This window comes from Mytilus galloprovincialis, chromosome 1 (assembly GCF_965363235.1).
Source record: "Mytilus galloprovincialis chromosome 1, xbMytGall1.hap1.1, whole genome shotgun sequence".
Lineage (NCBI taxonomy): Eukaryota > Metazoa > Mollusca > Bivalvia > Mytilida > Mytilidae > Mytilus > Mytilus galloprovincialis.
Window position 1 is genome coordinate 23,657,760 of NC_134838.1, and position 21,461 is coordinate 23,679,220.

The 21,461-nt window shown below is 33.7% G+C and overlaps 2 protein-coding genes across 4 annotated transcripts; both read right to left on the minus strand.

Moving 5' to 3' along the window:
• Nucleotides 1-604: 604 nt before the first annotated feature.
• LOC143070209 (uncharacterized) lies at nt 605-5,294 on the minus strand. Its single transcript, XM_076244715.1, has 2 exons — nt 4,189-5,294; nt 605-997 (listed from the first exon to the last, which is right to left on the minus strand). The coding sequence occupies exons 1-2, from the start codon at nt 5,095-5,097 to the stop codon at nt 623-625; spliced, it is 1,284 nt and encodes a 427-aa protein (XP_076100830.1). The 5' UTR covers nt 5,098-5,294; the 3' UTR covers nt 605-622.
• A 6,567-nt stretch (nt 5,295-11,861) lies between these two features.
• Nucleotides 11,862-17,273, minus strand: LOC143070225 (uncharacterized). Of its 3 annotated transcripts, none has more exons than XM_076244717.1 (2): nt 17,128-17,273; nt 11,862-13,331 (listed from the first exon to the last, which is right to left on the minus strand). In XM_076244717.1, exon 2 carries the CDS (start codon nt 13,329-13,331, stop codon nt 12,195-12,197), a length of 1,137 nt encoding a protein of 378 aa, XP_076100832.1. In that variant the 5' UTR covers nt 17,128-17,273; the 3' UTR covers nt 11,862-12,194. The 3 variants fall into 3 exon arrangements, with proteins under 3 accessions (XP_076100832.1, XP_076100833.1, XP_076100834.1); XM_076244718.1 differs by lacking the exon at nt 17,128-17,273 and adding an exon at nt 14,012-14,228; XM_076244719.1 differs by lacking the exon at nt 17,128-17,273 and adding an exon at nt 13,738-13,872.
• Nucleotides 17,274-21,461: the final 4,188 nt, after the last annotated feature.

Sequence of the window (21,461 nt, forward strand, 5' to 3'; positions counted from 1 at the left end):
GCTCATTTTGAAGGTTATGCGATTCCATCAGATTTAATTTGTTACCTTAATTTGTCTCTTCCAAACCAATTTACGAGATTTGAACATTTTTTTTAAACATTGCTGTATAAACGGATTGTTTTCTTAACGTATCCTCTTCCAGTCAGGAATATTGTAGTTGTTATCGAATAGCCGTTCGTTTCAATGTATGTTGGCGTTTGTTTGTGTTACACTTCAGTGTTGTTCCATTGTGTTCCTCTTATATTTGATGTGTTTCCCTCGGTTTTAGTTTGTAACCCGGATTTGTTTTCTCTCAATCGATTATTGACTTTTGAATTACTGTATACTACTGTTGCCTTCATAAACTACCTTAACTTTTTAACATTTACCTAACAAATGTAAAAGGCAAACATCATAACAAGTAGGCACATTAGTTTGGTTCACTACTTATCATATTGTTTCCGTTTTATTGTGTTTTTAAAGTGCAAAAAATCGAATTCTTTCAATCCTAATGTAATTCATCAATGCTTACCAAAATCCACGTACATATATAATAATTAAAACTATTAAAAGAAACATAATATGTGTTACGTTGAGTAAGAAGGGCCAACGAAAACAGTTTACCTCAAACATTATAATTTGATCAGACAACCGAGCTTTTAATGAAATTGCTACAAAGATCAGCCAAGTTTAAATTCTTCACTGTTTTATCGAAATAACATATGATTGACGTATGATTTGTTCCTGGAAAGATCACGTGATCAGACATTCCTTCATTTAATTGGTTGCTTTGCCTGTTGAAATCAACTGCTCCATCCTTGATAAGATTGATGTCTCTCTCAGCTGTCACAATTAAGAATGGCGGTATATATTCGGTATTCTCTATCAAACTTTGAGATGGACATCGTTTCAACCATCCGTCTGGTTTATTTCCAAATGTTGGATGGAGGTAGAGTGGTCTTGTGAATGTTGTATTCATGAGACTTATCTGCAGAACTGCTGAGATCGTGATAACTCCCTGCAAAAGAAAATTAGGAAATAACAAGCATTTGATATTAGTCATGTACCGAGTCGTTAGATAGATAAACATAACAAGGCAAATTAACATACAAAATATCGTTTGATATTAAGTGAATTGTGCTAATAGTGTGATGGATTTTAATAATTTCACAAGTTTTATACCCTACACCTTTTCTTTCTAATCAAAGTCAGTGTTTGAATATTTTCTGTTGACAAGAGAACAGCAAGTTTCTGAAATCCAAATGTATCCTCCATTTTCAGTGGACTTTTTGCTATCTGTGTTTGACATATTTCCTAGTGTTATTTCCAAATTCTTAATATAAGTCATTTTTATTTATATCTATGACGAGAAATCAATTTTGTGAGCATACATAACTGCTGGCGGACCAATGTAACTAGAAATTGAATAAACACTTTCCAAAGGTATTGCGAAGCTGGACCTCGGCTGTCATCCGACATTTTCGTTTGTCAATAATTGATACTATTACTATGTTAATAACACTGATAAAAAAGTACCCAAAACTGACATCATGATGCTTTATTTTTTTATATATATATATAAACGTATTTGTCAGGTGAAGATATTTTGTTTTTCAACAGCAGACGATTGTCATTCATATGGATAGCAATTAAATTCCTCTTCTTATGATTCGCTCTTTTTTTTTTTATTGATATACGGCAAACAGGCGATTAAAAAAAAGATTGAAAAAAGGTTCTTAACATGCTTAAGGTACAAAAATTTCAGCAAAAAATCAAACATTTGTTTTTTCATTACAAATTTTATTTTTTACACTATTAGTTATTACTTTATGATATTGTACAAAAACAACCAATAAAACCGATTCGGTTTGGCCCCAGATGAACTTTAAAAAATTTATATCATTGAAAAAGCTCCAAATTATCTCCCTTTGATGTAAAAATGCTATTTTTTTGTCATTAAAAATGAAATATCTTTTTTAACTCATCGGTGACCTATACTTTTTATTACTGTTTTCAAATTAGCTGTACATAACCTAAATAATTGTAGAATTTAAGCGATTTCTGTAGTTATTTATTTCGATATTGCCTCTATTTCTCCTATTAATACAGCAGAAAAAATTGTCATTAACAAAAATGTATGCTTTTTTCTGAGGCAGATCGTGAGCTTAAATTAACGGTGGCCCCATTTTTTTATTTAATTTTTCTATTAAGTATATGATAAAGTTCATTTGTGAAAAAATATAGCGAAATCCTATATAAAAAACTAAATTTTGATTTATACCCGCGAGCCCCCTTAAACTACAATTTCGCTATAAAGATGATGTCTTCTCAACGAATAACACCAGTTGGTGACTCTATTGATTCATCTATCCGATTGAACTTGAAATATAGGTATGCCACAACCACAAATGCACTTGAGTATATTCCATATATTGACCATTATTTCGAATCTGACAGTGAGGGTCGGAAGGAAATGAAACTTTACAACAAATAAGTTGATTCTATGAAGTTCCCTTATCTGAATTCTCAATATCTCTGTTGCTTTTTTCCAGCAGCGACGACATGTGGAGTATATATCTCTCAATTTAATCTACATTCAAAGGCTTGAGTGTTATGCATTTTATGCGTTGCGTCCTATGTTGCTGGTTGCTGCTTACAAGACATCTATTGAACCAAAGATTCCAAATAGTGACTACATCATAATTTGGTTGACCATTATCAGGTTTTGGAATATCTTTTTCACAGATGACAAAGTTCTTGAACTCGTAAAGCCACATTCTGACCTCTATTTCTCAAATATGACATCCTAGAATTCGATTGATCACCAAATTTGTATTTGTTGTGAGAAACACATGTGCTACTAGTGGGATAGGAACTGATTACCTTTCCTACGCATCTAAGACCACCATAGCTTTTGGTGGATTGCATGTTCAATTGGAAGCGTGATGTAATTGTGGACTGTTGTTTGTCTTATGTTACTTTTTTTTGCAAGGTTATTGTGTTTTCTTCAGCGTAATTTGCATGTTCAGCCTTTTTGGAAACGTCCCATTCCAGTTGACCCTCAGTGTCAATTGCTAAATGTTACTTGAACTAAAATCTGTTGTGCTCTTTAATTCAATATTAATCCTCAAAGTCTGTAAAGCTGAACAAGCAGATTAACCATTTAATAATGGACTTTCCGTTTTAAATTTTCCTTCTGTCTTTTTGTTATTTTTCTATTTTAATGGTTTTTTCCCCCAAGTAACTGCATGAAGCAAGTCGGAAGGGAATACAGTTGAATTCCATAGCAATGTCGATTAGTTTTTGAAAAAAAAACACGTTCTCCGTACATAAAATGTAAGCTCGCAATGTAAAAATGAAAGATCTTGCTGATATCAGTTTCACGGGGCTTTTATTTGTATCAGAGAGATATGTTCGTATGATGTATCCCTTCCTTTAAGGTATTTTATGCATTTGAGAGGATTGTGTTCTGTTTTTGTCTTGTTTTCTTTTGGTGGTAGTGCTGTCTTTTATGACTTGCTTTTTCTGTTATTTCCCCCAGTATCTTCTCAGGTCTGTTCTATGTTCCGGGGCACATATGATAGAGGGTTGCTGTTCACAAGGAAGCTGTTAAACCAAGAGTTCCAAATGGTGAAGATGAAATCATCCCTTCGTAAAGTTTACGGCCGCCATCACCAGTTTGTTGACCGGTTTAGAATATCCGTTTTACAGATGATATCGGATATGTTCGGTATGTCGTAACTAAATTCCGTTTCCTTTTCACAAATGTTACCTACCGTATTAGACTATTTACCAGGTATGTAATAACACGAGCAACACGACGAGTGCCAAATGTGAATGCTTACGCTTCCGGAGCACCTGAGATAACTCCAAGTTTTTGGTGGGGGTTGTGTTGCTTAGTCTTTAGTTTCCTTTGTTGTGTCTTGTGTACTATTATTTGTCTGTTATTCTTTTTCGTTTTTAACCATGGCGTTGTCAGTTTATTTTCGGTCTATGAGTTTGAATGCCCCTCTGGCATGTCTGGTATCTTTCGTCAATCTTCGAAATATATTAGACGTGAGTAGGTAAACCATTGCTTATTTCCAGGAACAGGATTGTTGTCTCGTGAACATCCAATCTGTATCCTGTATTAAAAATTCATGGTTTCTTGGATACTACCCAATAAATTCATTACTGTTAGCAATATCAAAAATGCTTAATCCTAAATACCTTTATATCTGCTTTTGAAATCCCCTGCTTTGTAAAGTTATCGTCATGGAGAGCCGCAATAGAGCATAGATGACCTCCGGCAGAATGACCCATCAGGAACACGTCTGTAGGGTTAAATTTTCTCGTCTGATTACCAATGTTCTGAATTTTCTTTATACATTTAATCACAGCTTCAACTTGTTGATCAAGGTTAAGATGCTGAACTTGAAGGTTCGTATTTAATAAAATAAATTGACCAATTAAAAATGTAACTATAGTCGCCAGATAAAGAAAATGCTCTTTTTGCACTGACAATGTGAACACTATTAACACTGTCCAAATAAGAACAACTTGGAACCGAGATAATTTATGATATCTATACTGGATGCTAATAATTGTCAATATAAACATATTCGTTACGAATGCTACCGCTAAACCCATCGTACATGGTTGCATCGGTCCAACGAAGAATTTCCATGACAGAATACTTCCAACGGGCCATAAAATAGCAGCCAAGAATCCGAATGATACGACTAATACTGCTAAGGAAGAAATGTATGAGGTAGCTAGTTCAAACAGTAACCAAGCTGTTGACAATTTAGTCAATGGATAAGACATAACCGCACATGCAATTCCTCTACGTGCTAAAGCCTTTCCAACATTTCCATATAGCCCAAAGATGCCATAAATAATGGCAGCCAGTAAGTTTATATCGCGACTCAGATAATATTTCCATGCAGCTTTGTCCCCACGTCTCCATCCACCCCCATGAACAAACAGCACCACAGGAACATCTTGATGTTCTCTGACGATTTCTGGGGTATATAGGTCAACTACAGATTTTCTTTCGTCATTGAAATGGCAGTCCCGTCTTTGCTTATCGTATAGAATATTGTACTCCACTGAATAATCACATACACCAACATCCATTGCTCTACATACTATTTTACACTATATGAACTATTTAGAAATCTGTCATAAAAAGAATTTATCAGGTAAACATGAAAACACGTGGTAAATATACGTGTATATTATTATGCCACGGGACGGTCCAGACAGAATGACACATGTGACGTATCATTGAATAAATAAAAGTCACAGTTTCATATGTATGACCTAGAAAATATTTTTAGAAAAGAGGTCAAAATTTAGATTACAAATAACTTTATCCATATTTAAATTATTGATTCAACAAAGTCTCGTATTTGAATTTTTAAAAGAATTTTATTTTATGCAAAAAGTTGTTATACATTTTGAGTTTAATAATAGTTAAAAGATTTACTCTTCAATCTTATTACAATTGTGTTGTTTTCTCCATATATATCCGAAACTATGTCATATGAAATTAAATCAGATTTATTTTTAGAAGAGGGAAGTTTAAATAAATAGCTTTTGAAATAATAACACCACATGCACCATGGAAACTATTGCCGATAAGTATGGTGTAAATGATTTTCATAAACATCAAATACAGCAGGCGATGGACGAACTGAATCGTGTAAAAGTAACTGGAAACATGAAGTTTGTACAGGCAAAGAAAGCCATATTAAAACAGAAAGAATCGTTAAAAAGAAAGATAGATGAAAGCGCAGATGAACTTATCGACGTTTTAAACGTTAAATGGACAAATTTTCAAGCTGAACTGTCTGAAAATATGGAGAAGCTCAAAGACAATAGTGAACATAACTGTACAGAAGGAGCAGCATGTTTTCAGCAAGATGAGGAACCAAATTCATCTTTGAACGAACTTGCAAAATTAAATCTAAATCAAATTTGTGTTCCAAAGTTTACACCTGTAAAGGAAATCAAAAACAATTTTGGAATAATAGAAGACATGTATATTGACTACGAAGATAAATATAAAACTAAATTCAAAATACGACGGCATTACAACACAGGACTGTCTTATATTAACAACATAGCTGTGTGTTCTGACGATTCATTATGGCTCTGCGATACCGTTGACTCAACTGGCATACATAGAATAGAATTTGAAGGAAGTGACCGTAAAAGCGTAGCTAGATTTTGTACAAATGAATTAAAAATAAATGGTATAGCTGTTTTGCCGAATGACGATCTCCTGGTTGCAACTGATGGTTCCGTTATCAAACGTGTGGATTTTAAAACTGAAGAAGTGTCAGACACAAACTACAACGTAAGCCCGTTACAAACAAGAGCAGTTTACATTACGCCTATTGGACATGTTCTTGTGGCAGCAATGACGTATGGGACATCTTTCAAATTTCCTGTTTTGCCGGGACATCGGGTCGTATATGTATTTGACAAACAAGGCGAAAAACTTGCCATGTACGAGTATGATAAGTTCGGAGCCCCTTTATTCAAAATGCCGGACTCCCTCACCAGTACCAATAATGGAAATATTAGTATAGCAGATTTTAATGCAGCTGGGGGTAAAGGAAGGGTAATAGTGATTAATGAAGCAGGGAGCGTTCTAAATGTCTATTCAGGACATCCCGATGTTAGTAAAAAGTTATTAACACCAGTCGGGCTTACAACAACTGAGATGGACACCATTATAGTTTCTGATATGAATAGTCATACTCTGCATATTTTAAATGATATCGGACAGTTATTGACTTACGTAAATACAATGGAAGCCAGATTCCCATACTGTACAACATTTAACACATATGGGAAATTGTATCTCGGATGTTCAGCACCCATAGGACAGTCCGACAAAATCAAACTGTATGAAATAGATTTGTCTAGTTATAAAAAGTGTAAAAGGGAAAATAGACCTTCTGGTTTACCGGACGAACACCAATTAGTATGGAAAGCCAACGGGGTCATAATTCTTAATTCGTAACTTGTAGTTGTGTAATTTCATAATTCGTATATAATGCGTAAATTGTCAGTTTGTAACTTGTATATTTGTAATTTCAAAATTGTTAATTCGTAAATTGTCAATTTCTAACTTGTAACTGTGTGATTTCAAAACTCTTTATCGGTAAATTAATTTTTGTCAATTTGTATATTTATGTTTTGTAACTTGTAACTTGTCGATTCGTGAAATATCGATGTGTGAAATGTCAAAGTGTTAAATGTTGTCGTTGACTTATGCTAACGATCATTATGACGACAGATGACGCTCGGTACATTTGCGAACTTGTACGACTTCTGCAATAAAAAATTGTTGTAATATTCTTTGCATGGTACCTAGAGAAAAATGAAGCAACAAAACAGTTGTTTTATTGCCGTTCTGATACAATGTAAATAAACCCACCAGCACAGAATCAGGACCCATCAGCACCCGTCAGGACCGAATCACCAGCACAGAACGTTCTCTCGCAGGACAACCATACCCACCGTGACATTTAACACTTTGACATTTCACACATCGACATTTCACGAATCTACAAGTTACAAAACATCAATATACAAATTGACAATTTACCGATAAAGAATTTTGAAATCCCACAGTTACAAGATACAAATTGACAATTTACGAATTAACAATTTTGAAATAAAAAATATACAAGTTACAAACTGACGATTTACGCATTACGAATTATGAAATTACACAACTACAAGTTACAAATTGACAAGTTACGAATTAAGGAATTTTGACCCCGTTGGCTTACCATATATACGCCACTCCTTGTGGTGATCGTCATATACGCCACTCTTTGGTCACAAATATTTACGCAGGACAGACAATGGTGAATTGAACAGACGGACAGCACTATACTATCATTATTCAGAATAAAGAATAATTTGCATACATGATATTCATGATATTGAATTCTTTGTAATACTATTTCAATTAATTATTGAAAACCTCGAAGAGTATACATATTAAATTATTGATCATTTGAAGTTTAAATATTCTAAACAAACTTATTTTGTTAATAAGGAAAACATAACATAACAAAGATGTCTAAAATTTGAACAAAGCAATGTACTAAGATACTATATATATATATTTATTCTTTAAGCTACTAAAGTAATTCATTATACAGGCAAAGTTGACCTTAGATGATTTTTGCTTTTATGTTTATGTCTTTTTTGGTTAAATAGCACCCCACGTATACAGGTATTTTTATATCCTTGTACATGTTTGGTTTGAGGATACCTATTGACCCTGCTGACTTGATTTTGTTAGGGTAACGAGTTTTTATGACCCCGCCGTAGCGGAGGGGCCATTAAGTTTTACCCTTGTCCAACGTACGTCCGTACGTCCCACAGTTTGTTTCCGTTCTCTACTTTATATTGCCTCAACCAATTGGTATGAAACTTATACACAATGCTTGTTACCACTAAATACAGATCCGGTTTGAATTTTGGTGACGTCACTTTTACCATTTTAGAGTTATGCCCCTTGACAAATGGAAAAATTGCTAAATTTTTCGTTTCCGTTCTCTTATTTTTCAACACTACACTCACATTAACCTAAGACAGCGATATAGTCCCAAGAGCTCTGTTCGAAGTTTGATACGGTGTGTGATATTGAAAAAGCCATATCACATACACTTTATTATAAATACAGATTTTTCGAGTGAAATAACAGCATACAGATAAAGTTTTTGTTAAGTCTTTATATCGATAGGTTATTGTTGTCCAGTGGCAGGTATTTGATAATATTTCAGTAGGAGAAAAACATTATCACTCAGTAACTACAAAAGGTTAGTCCTGGTAAAGGGTCGATTGGGAGTAGGGGCGATAAATTTGGAATGTCACTTAAAAATGAGGATATAGTGGGATAGATTTCTGGTCACAAAACTTCTCGCCCTAAGTATTGTGAAACCGTATATGCAGTAATATAAACACATTATTACACGAAGAGTTACAGGTCTTGCGCCTAAATAAATTATTTCTTTCTTTTTTTTATTATAAATTGTATAAGTTGCAGCCTCCGTGTCATTGTTTCAATTCATATTGATATAAGTTTTAAACAACACGTACTCTTTTTTACCAAAAGATTTCGAAAACCAAGTTCTTATTAGGATCGATTTTCTGCCAACTTTCTATAATAACTTTAGCGGATTATGTTTTTTTGTAAAACGAAAACGAAAACATCTTAAAACAATCTATATCTTTAATCCATAAACATAACAATGATTAAAATAATCAGCTGTATATGACATTCAAGATTTGAAAAGAAATTGTAAACATTCAACTAAAAAAATCCCCCTAAACGTATGCCAGTAGGAGACCATATTCGATTTGAAAACGGCTAAGATAAGAAAAAAATTCAATATAGACAAATTGGATTTAAATCAAATTAAGTACAATTGTATCTAAGTTGAAAGTAGCGTGAAAGTAGAAGAACAATTAAATATTTATGAACTGGATAAGAATAACGTGTTAACAATTATCTATTATTCTTTTTTATGGATCAGCTTTGTATGAAACCTATGATGTGTGATTTTATTTCAGAAATAATTAAATATTATGTCATAACGACATTTTGAACTTCCTTTGGATATGTGTTATAACTCTGTTTAAAAAACTTTTGAATTGGTATAAACAATGCTATTCTAATTAATCCTGTTGGAACAACTATTCTTTACCATTTATTCCGTTAGAATCAAATACTGTAATACTGTATGCTACTAGATTGAAGGATGTAATATCAGCAATTGCTGACGTAAATTTTTAAGCTTGCTTTGAGTAACTAAACATTCTTCCATTTGTATTTTTGTCGATCTGATGAGTTAAGCCTTTTTCAACTGATTTTTTATAGTTCGTTCTTATGTTGTACTGTTATACCACTGTCCCAGGTTAGGGGAGGGTTGGGATCCCACTAACATGTTTAACCCCGCCACAGTATTTATGTATGTGCCTGTCCGAAGTCAGGAGCCTGTAATTCAGTGGTTGTCGTTTGTGTATGTGTTAAATATTTGTTTTTCGTTCATTTTTTAGTTTTCTCGTTTGAATTGTTTTACATTGTCATATCGGGGCCTTTTATAGCTGACTGTGCGATATGGGCTTTGCTCATTGTTGAAGGCCGTACGGTGACCTATAGTTGTTAATGTCTGTGTCATTTTGGTCTCTTGTGGACAGTTGTCTCATTGGCAATCATACCACATCTTCTTTTTCATATTAGCACAGTTTTACCTATTGTGCTTTTGTTGTTCTTACTGTATTTTTTTCCTAAACTAGCTGGGTTTTTTTCTGAACCAAACAGAGATCTATACATTACAAGAGTGTCACCTGCTTTACTGACTATAATTGATTTATGGGTGATAGTATTGAAGATACAGTTGGACTAAACTCAACATCATCAATTATCCATGATAATGGGGACAAGGTCAGATAAACCATACCACACGGACATGTACACCATTTACAATCGTTCTCTACACTATGCATATAAAATTGCAGTGGCGGATGCAGGAATTTTCGAAAGGGGGGGTGCTAGCCCAGGGCAAAGGGGGGTGCAGGGGGGTGCAAACATATGTCCCGATTCAAATGCATTGATCGGCCAAAATAAAGGGGGGGTGCGGACCCCCGGAACCCCCCCTCTGGATCCGCCACTGAAATTGGCCTATTGCTTATAGTATACAAGAAACAAACCAAAACCTGAAAGCTTAATATTGACAAATGGACCATGAATATGAGGTCAAGGGCATTTAATGTATGACAGACATGAACACCATACAATCATTCCATGCATCAAATATGTCAACCTATAGTTGTTAATTTGTGTTTTTGGTCTCTTGTGGACAGTTGTCTCATTGGCAATCATACCACATCTTCTTTTTTATATTGACCTATTACTAAAATGTATTTAATAAACAGATTAAACTGGGAAAACTTAATATTGACCTATAAACCATGAAAAAGATGTCAAGTTCAACCCCCGGACCCCCCCCTCCCCCTGGATCCGCCACTGATCACGTAACTTTAACCTTGCTCACTTATCCATTAACTGAGGTTGAGATCATGTGAACCCTGTCTGACAGAAATGTAAAATTTGAATCCATATCCCAAATATAGTTATCCTATCAATTAAATACTAGTAAGAAAGAACTTCGTATGATAAAAAACGACTTAAAGACAGTCGCTAAAGAATGTCAATGAGGTCAAAACAATAGACATATGACAGAAGGAAACTTTGTTACATAGGCAATATGTATACACGGTATGAAGCCTTTATGTGTTTTTTCTTTGTATACAAATAGTAAATGCTGCATCCGCCTACTAATTGTAATCCCTAAATCTTGCATTATGAGGTGAAAGTCGCAGGCGAGATGAAAAAAACTAGTTCAACTCCATCACATGTTTTAATTTGTCTGTTCCCTAAGAGAGGAAACAGGTCAATTGTTGTCTTTATATATAGTCTTATGATAGATTGGTTTGCTAAACTTCCAGTACCAAATTATATCTTGCTGGTTTATTTTCCTTTAGTGAAATTGGTATTACAGCAGACCTTTGAATTTACGCTTTGATAAGTATCTTTGCAATTAGTTTTTTGTTGTTGATGTCAGCATAATTTAGAAAAGCAGCTTCCAAGTGACGAGTGTCGTGGTTTGGGTTTAATCTTGACTGAATTTTATCAAGTGAATTCCTGTTGAATAATGCAATAAAAGCTTATTTCCAGTCAAAAATATCTGAAATCTTCTATCAAGATTTAAATTCAAGATAATGAGGAATTTAAGCGTGTCTCTTTAGCACCAAAAAGTGGAAAACAGTATGCAAATGTATCTAAACTGTAATCACGACAAAACAAAGCCTTTTGTGATTAATTTATCAATATAGAAAACAATTGCAACAAATAAAATGCAAACTAGAAATGTATACACAGATAACATTGATTGAAATGTAGCATATGTCATACGAAAACGATCGTAGTTCTATATTCGCTGTAAAAAGCAAATGTTTTGTATCGTGTTCTTCATTATAAGCAGTGATTGACCCAGGACATTTCCATCTAAACATACAGGTCACTTTATACACAAAGAAACACAATCAATCTGGGTGTATTCTTTACGTGTATGTTGAAAATGACCATTGTCGCTTTAAAGTTGTACTTAAATTGTTGTCACCTGTTACCATGGTTATTGTTATGTTTCAATTGTTGGTAATTCTGTTGAAGTACTAGAACTGACAGTAAAAGATGATGGAAATTTCTTACTTTTCTCTTTTCTCCAATCTGGCTGATACTGATCGCAATATATTTTGAATAATGTCGTCATGTCTGGGACAACCAAGGACTTGCTTCTTTTATTTAGCGCCAACAATTTTGCCGTTGAAGGATGCAGTCGTTTTGCGCGATGAGATCTGAGAGAGTGTGGTCGATGCACCATTTCGTAATCTTCTATTTCGCGCATGAGCATTCGACGAGCATCTCTACCTTGAATAAATGCTTCATCTGACAATCGGTCATTCAATGATGCCATGAACGTGTGCCCAAATCGGACAGGTGACGACATGGGTAAAGCAAGATGCTTCACGTGCTGGCAAGGAGGAACCAGGGGCTGGGAATACATTGTAGATTCTCTAGAAAAAGACAAAGCCGATAAAGTTGGAGCACTTGCAGAGACGGGATACCGTCTATGCTCAAAGCCTCTATTTATTTCTGCACTCTTTTGAACCCAATCTGAAGCATTTAAGTATACTTCGTTGTCTCTAAGTGTCGGACAAGCCCTGCCCTTTACCAGTAATTGATACGCAGACGCATAATGTCCATTTTTACAAGCTAACAACAAGGCCGTATAGCCAAGATTGTTGCGTGTATCAATATCTAATCCAAATTTGACAAAGCAGTCCGTAAGAGCTTGGACCACTTTAGGATTTTTGCTTGCTGTAGCATGATGTAGAGGTGTATCACCGTCGTTGTCTCCCTCGTTGATGTCTATTACATCTTCTCTAATTAAACACTGCACTATCAAGTGACGACCGTTCATACAGGCATAGCTCAAAGCCGTTCGGCCATATACGTCCCGTAAGTTCAGAAATGCTCCAGCTTGTATTAAAATCTTTGCCATTCTATACCCGTATTCTTCATCCACCATACATGCCAACATTAATGGAGTCCTCCCATTTAAGTCTTTACTGTCCATGTTTGAATTATGTTTAGCTACCAGTAACCGGACCTGATGCAGTCTACAGTCTAGCACGGCCTGGTGAAGAGCGGTTTTAACCAATCTCCTTGTCGCCGATGGCGGCGATATTTGTACTTGACTTGACATTGCACTCATCTAAAAAATAATGAAATAATGGAACAGAACTTCCAAGAAACCCTTATAAAACTCTGAAGGCATGTTTTATTTACCAAATGTCTATGAAAGGTGTATTATAATATGAAAACATGTATGACATTCATCGTATGTGCAGTAGTTTCATATGTTATCTTTCTTTGTTGGGAGTTTAATTTCCAGAGTAGACGGAACATATCCTTATAAAATAAGATAATGATCAAAATATTGTGACACGAAAAAAAGGTAGAACGACTGATTCACGTCAAAGTTGAAAGGATTTTTTGTAAGGCGATACTATAAGAATTATTTCTGCAAAATCTTCAAATTTTAACCTGACTATTTGGTATCAACGCCGACTACTTCCTTTCTCAGTAACTCGAACTCTACGAAAGAAATTGCACTCTACATTAGTTATACCGTGTTTCTGTCGTACTGTCAAATTTCAAGTCTCTTTCAGTTTCTTTACTTGTTATAATATTTCAATTAAGGTTAACAACAGTATTGAAATTACTTCTGTAATGTATGGAGACTTCGGTTGTCTCGTGGGGTAGTTATAAGATCTTTAACTGTTTGCGGTTTTCTTAAAACAGTGTCGTCATAAATAATGTTGTTTTTATGTAATCAATGAACAAATTACATACATTTAGTGAAAAATACAATAAACAATACAGAAAACTAACCTCCTATGAGTTAAATATTCAATCCTTTAAAAAATCAACAATACTTCTTTACTTCACGAAACATTGAATAACTTATGTGTTAATCCCATAACGGTTAATCTGCATATGTATAATCCAGTTTTATTAAATCTGTTATTAATTTCACATGGATTTGCAGTTAATACACATTGAGTTGAATTGCAGTCTTCACTTCCGATTGGCTTGCGTTGCCATGGTCCTGAAACAAGAACCCCAGTGTCCAAATAAAGGTAAAGTTCGATTATAATTCCCCACTTGAATGATTTGTTCGAATATTGAATTTCTAACCTATGACTTGTTATTAAAAGACTGATCAGTTAACAAAGCAGATACAGTTCAAATGCAATGAAGTGATACTTAGCGTAGAAGAACAAGTTAGAGATTATTTATATCGCGAACTGATAGCCCGTAAACTGTTTATAAAAGGACAACAGAATAAGGCAACATTGTGTCAAGAGGATTGTATCATTGTTAAGATAAAAAGCAGCTATTCACAAATCTTGCATGTAATCTAAATTTTAAGAAGTATATTATTATTTTTTTCACTGTGCAAATTGATTTAAATCTTTAACAAATTTAATCTACTTCAAACCACTTTAATATTTTGACGCGAAATTGAGATGTTAATGTTTATTTGGGTAATGGTTCGATTTGATTGTGTTTTTTTTCGAATGTTTTTCTTTTGATAATGGACCATGCCATTTACTTATCAAACTTAATAAAACATTTTAATTTATTGTAATTATTTCGATATTGTTATGCTCAACTGCCACAGGGTCCTTCTGATAGGCCAATGATTAAATGGTATATTGTGATATTAAAATTTCCCTGTTTATGCCAACAGTTCGCCGACTCAAGCCGGGAGAATAAGGGGGAGGATTTCTACCACCAACATATACTATTCAAACTACTGGACTTTCAAAAATTATTGATCTGAAGCGAACAACTCAACTAATAGTATTGGTGACTGCTCAACGTCGCGTTAGCGCACTAAAATGTATTAAAAAATCTATGCATATTTAAGAGTGGACATGCTTATATTTTCATCCTTCCAAAATAACTATCGTTACTAACTATTCTCAGACACATTACCATGTAGTACAAGAGGCTACATGCCGCGGAAACACAAGCGTAACACTATACTAGTATCGCGAACTGTTCAGCTTGAACATCATAGTCAAGAGTTCATGAAGAGTTTAGTGTCAAAGATAGAGAATTAATACAGACCAAATATATTCGACCAATTAAATTATAGACTGTGGTGTCCGTTAAACAAGCAAATATTCGCATGAATTCGTCGCAAGCGAGACAAAAATCAATTCTTTAACAAAAGTGAGACAAACAAATTAAACGAAATGAAAATGGACAATTTATTCAGTCTGTCACAAATATTTAAACTGTGTACTTTAATTTACTTTAGAATTTAAATAGGAGACGATTTACAAACTTAATTGTTATGAAATGTCGTTAAAAGCAATTAAAAGCAATTAAAGGTATGTGGATATAAGACTTTTGAACCTTTAATACATTAATTTGTGTTAATTTCAAATATACTAGTATCAGCGGCGCACATTACGCGTGAAACGGAAACAATTTTTTTTTAATTTCCTTAATTCACAAGATGGTGTTAACGCTCAGGATAAAATTCGAATATCACGGACCAGGCCATGTGTAAATTTACAACAAATCTATGGCTTCCATGAATTATTTCGATTCTCATAGGACAAAAAAGTTAATTCAAATACTGAAGCGAGAGTGGGTATACGAACTTCGATGGTTACAAAAAAGATTATATTTTTGTGACATTGACTAAATATTGTTTTATACTGCAACTTAAATGAGTATATTAATAGCTTTTAAAATGGTAACATAAATATCAAGCTTATTTTCATCCCTTAATGAACCCCTGATTGTAGAGAAAGTGTTCCATGATGAAATTGACATTGCACAATATAGCTGTGTTACTATATTTAGGAAATAAACAAAACTAGTTGCATTATATTAAATCTTTTTATTATGCATCCGAATAAGAATAAAAGTTCTTTTGTCTTTTGTTTTATTACAATTTCTAATACAATAAAATTGGCAAAGCGTTTGCAAAGTAGGTTCAAATACATGTGGATTTACGTGGGAGGTTTATTGTAACATCCATTATTATGTATATCTCTGAGTCTGCGCTGAGTATAGATATATCGAGAATTTTCACACAGTGTTGTTTTATAAAACAAAGCGAAAGAAGCACGTCATATTAGAATTTCAAATAAACTAGTATCAGCGGCACACATTACGCGTGAAACGGAAACATTTTCTTTTTTAATTAATTTTCCTTAAATCACAAGATGGTATTAATTTCAAATATATACTAGAATCAGCGGCACACATTACGCGTGGAATGACATTTTTTTTTTAATTTCCTTAATTCACCAGATGGTGTTAATTACAAATATACTAGTATCAGCGGCACACATTACGCGTGAAACGGAAACATTTTCTTTTTTAATTTCCTTAATTCACAAGATGGTGTGAATTACAAATGTACTAGTATCAGCGGCACACATTACGCGTGAAATGGCAACACTTTTTTTTTTAAATTTCCTTAATTCACAAGATTGATCGATTAATTTGAGAGAATAAAAGTTTGCTAAATCTATAAAGAAAATTATGACATTCTTCGATCATCACCGCCCATCATAAGTGCGAATGCCTTGGAATGATATAACATTCGGTTTAGTTATTTATTATTCATGCCATCTTTCAAAGTCAGGGTACTTGACATATCTTTATGAATTTGACTGTAACGCTACTTTTAATATTGAGAAAGCGCTAAACGTTCGATGTTCGATCTTTTCTTTAAGCAGGAGTTGTGGAAGTTTTGAAAAAAAACCATTTCAGTGCACCAACTATCTATATTTGAACCATCAGGGTAATAAACGCAATATTATTGGAAGTCAAAAAAGAAAACTATTGTTCAAAACTCCTCAAATTTTGATGTGCTTATAAAAAAAAATGAAACAAAAATTTAAATTACATTGATCAAAATTGCAGGAAATTTCAACAAATTGGCAATTTCTATACAGATTTATAACTTAAACACTCACCGTTTCAACATGCTTTCTAACCCCACTGTCGTTCAAGTAATACTAAATTTAGATAAATACTACATATGTGGTCGTAAACCGACTTTTAAATCTTTTCATCATTTGATTAAATAGAAGTGAAGTCAGTAAAATCCTAACAATTCAATAATTATACAAATCGTAACAGATTTATCTACTAAAGCACCGGGAGAGGTCTACTAGAGATTTATAACAAAAGACAGTTATTCAATAATTTCATATCAAACCTAGGGAATCAATGTTTTTGAACTTAATAAACATTGCACGGATATTATATACAAAACTTCTACAATGATTTAATCGTTAATCAAGAGGAAAAAAAACTTTAAAGAAAAAATATGATAGCAGAGGTGTCAATTCGGTGTAAAGTTATGACTTATTAAACTTCGCAAAATTATATAAGGATTACCTCCATATTAAATGATGTTATACAATTTTATTATCTCCCAAAAGAGAATTACCATTCATATCTGTTAAAATATTATTGTCATTAAGTCCATTTTTTCAACAACAACAAAAAGATGCCATCATTTCAAAAATTCCATCAACTGCTATGACTTCTTTCACTATTTTCCTATCCATAGATTAAGAATCAGTATAATGGAAAAGATCGTACCCTTTTTCTCAACACCAGTTATCTTTGATGAATTATTTCACTTATTTGCCTACGGCAGGTTATGCCTCGTGATGCATAGGACAGGGAAAAGTTGTCATAACTCAACGTCTGGTTTAACCGCTGTTTTCTCTAGTTTTCCCAAGGTGAAACCTCTCTCTTTTATCTATGATTCTGCGGATCGGCGACACTTTGTTTTTTCCGTCATCCTCTCTTTCTTTACAACTCAGGTGTCATTACATTACAACTTTTGTTAAATCTTCTGTCTGTCCGGTGCCCTTTCAAAATTTTCTTTTTCAGGATGGTCTCCATATCCTGGTAATATGGATCTTATCTTGTGTGGTTCTTCGTTAGTTATCTTGTTTGTCAAGTTATATTGGGAATTTTCCATTTAAGCAGATAAAATGGAAGTTAGATAGCTGACTGTTGTCTATTGCGGACATTCTGTGCCGTTCAGTAGTACTGAAAAATCTTATTACTGAAAGTTGATCTTTTCAAAATATTTCAGTCTGTAAAAAGTCGGTATGCTTTTTTGTTTTTTGTCATGTTAAGCTCAATTGTCTTTGTTACTATGCCAGTGACGCTTCTTTTCATATAATTCTGTCTTCTGTCAAACAGGAATGATGTTCTCCCATATTGCTTTTAAAAACAGCTTGATAAAAAGACAACAGTAGTATACCACTGTTCTAAAGATGTCTGTTGTAAGTTCATTGTCAGCTTGGAAAATATTTTTCTCGGTCTTTCCTGTTGAGGACTTTTTGAAAATTTTCCGTCTTGCCTGTTTTCAGAGGTTCACGTGTTGTTACCGGTAGTAAATACGTTCAACATTTTGTCTGTGAATTTTTAATTTTTGAACACGTGGTGAAACCGTATGTAATTTATCCCTTTACTTACAACATAATGTCTTGGATTTCAATCTCTGATCTGTCGATCGAAGGCACATTTCTTTGTCAGCTATAAGTGTTAAATCAGATAATTTCACGTCAGATAAACTAGATTTTAAACATCTGCATTTCCTTTAAAAAAGAAGACAGCAGATACAGTAATATATTTGACGTCATTGACTTTCCTTCCAAGGTTTGTTTTTTAATCCATCAGAGATTGAATTTTATTTCTAGAGTTTGGTTTAAAGATAACTTTCGATCTATTTAAAACCGGTGGTGTACTCAGGTGCTTTGGATTTCCCGGTTCAAATTAGACACCTGTCGTGTAACTGTTGCTTTTTGCAGCAAGCAAATATACGACGAAAAGTCGCATTCTATAATGTCACAATTAAGGAAAGAAGAAAGCAACGTGGTTGCGTCAAATGGGATTTATATATGAATAAACAGCTGCGCCATGAACGCATGATACGCCCGACGTCTTGTGTGGAAGTTTTATGCAATAATCATAAATAGTTTCTGAGAAAGTTTTAAGCAATTACCATTTATTGCTTTTGAGACACGGCGGGACATGTGAAACCACCCCTCCCCCTCCCCCCTTAACCCTGTTTTTTTTTTACAAATATCACTAAAATAAAATTTTGAATCAAACCAAAAAGTATACAGATCTTTAGATTATTATAGCAAAGAAGTGTGTACAGTTTCAAGCAATAATCATAAATCGTTTTTGAGATACGGCCTGACATGTAAAAAAAAAACTCCCCTTTTTTACAAAATACTCAATAACTCAAAAATAAAATTTGAGTCATCACCAAAAAGTATACAGATCTTAAGATTAATATAACAAAGAAGTGTGTAAAGTTTCAAGCAATAATCATAAATCGTTTTTGAGATACGGCGAGACATGTAAAAAACCCTCCCCCTTTTTTACAAAATACTCAATAACTCAAAAATGAAATTTTGAATCATCACCAAAAAGTATACAGATATTAAGATTAATATAACTAAAAAGTGTGTAAAGTTTTAAGCAATAATCAAGAATTGTTTTTGAGATACGGTGCGACATGTGAAAAAAAACACACCCCTGTTTTAGTTACAAAGTGCCGTAACTCAAAAAGTTTAAATCTTATTTTCACCAAAAAGTATACAGATCATTTGACCATCATAAAAAACAACTATATTAAGTTTCATGAAATATAGATAAGTCGTTCTCAAGTTACAGTGCGACATGTTTACGCCGGACAGACAGACAGACAGACGGACACCGGACATTTGTATACCATAATACGTCCCGTCAAAATTTTGACGGGCGTATAAAAAACCTACCATAATTCATTTTATCTCCTACTAATTCCTAACCAGCATATTTGTATTAAATTCTCTGATTGAAGAACCTGATACAGATACATTGAACTCCACTACCAGAACAAAAAAAAAACGGAAGCAAAATTAACGCATAGTCTTACTACTACATGTATACAACAAAACTAAAATTGCGGATTTAGGAAACTCAATGCCTTTAAACACTTCCGTAGTCAAATAACAAAAATATTTCTTGTGTAGAGAAATGGTGGAAATGGTGGATGAACTTGGTTTTATAGCTAACTAATTCTCTCACTTGTAGGACAATCGCATTAAATTCCATTATATTGACAACAATTTATGAACAAAACAAACAGACAAAGAAGGTAAAAATGTCAAAGATAGGGGTACAGCAGTCACCAATGTGTTATAATCTTAATCACTATATAAGCAAACAAAAGTTGCAAAGCACCATTTGTACCAAGTATTCAGTGGAAAAGACGTCTTTGTATTGAGGGAACAGGATACAGATACTACAGGTTAAACACAGATTGCTCGATTTCTCAATTCAAAATGCAAGAATGTTTTTGACGGATCTTAATTAGTTCTTCATTAAACCATGAACAAATGTAATGGTCAATTGGATCCTGTTAGATGGGCATGTGCACATAGAGCCTACAACCGTACAAAAATGGTTTGATTAACTTATGCCCACTTATTGTTCAGCTTAATTATATGGTGCCAATTTTAGTTTGTTGTAATAAATTGTAGTCTGTTTCAGAAGATTTGCTGAGGTCATTGTGAAGAGAGGGAGTTATGTTTTGAAAACAGAAGACCGACTTTCAAGCAAATACAGCATACATTATTCTTTTCCCTTTTCATGCCTCCTCAAAGATAAAAACCTTTTATTTAATGGTTTTCCCTCTGTAACTCCTGGATTTAAATATTAAAGCCACACTACCATGGATACAATATGAACATCTCATATTTTTTTCCCTCCTTTTTTAGGTTTTTGTATATTTTTTCAGAGATTGAATTTGTCTGCCACTAAAACTCAATGTATAACGAAAGAAAATATTCAATGAGAAACATGTCCCTTTTTATCATACAGTCACAATGAGTATCCCTCTATCACATGGTTTGAGGGGAGTTGCAGATTATTGATTCAGTGATCACTGCAAAAAGATGGATGATTTAGTACAATTTAAGAGACTTGGACAATTAGTCTTGGTCAGATGATGGCTTTGAAACAAGAGTCTGGTCTGGTTTAAGACATATGCTCTGCTTGCAGCATCATGAGTCTATATTATATGAACAGTGAAATCAGTTTCAAAATCATATTTGGCATACAAAATCTAAATTTCCCTCGCTATGACCTGCATGTCTACTAATTTTCAAGTTGATATGAACATTTCTTTAATGGTAAACTATCGTACAAACCTGAGACTGTACCTTTTTTTTTTACGTAAGAAGATTTCTATGTTCAGTAAACATTTAAAAGCTTTCAATGTATGAAATTC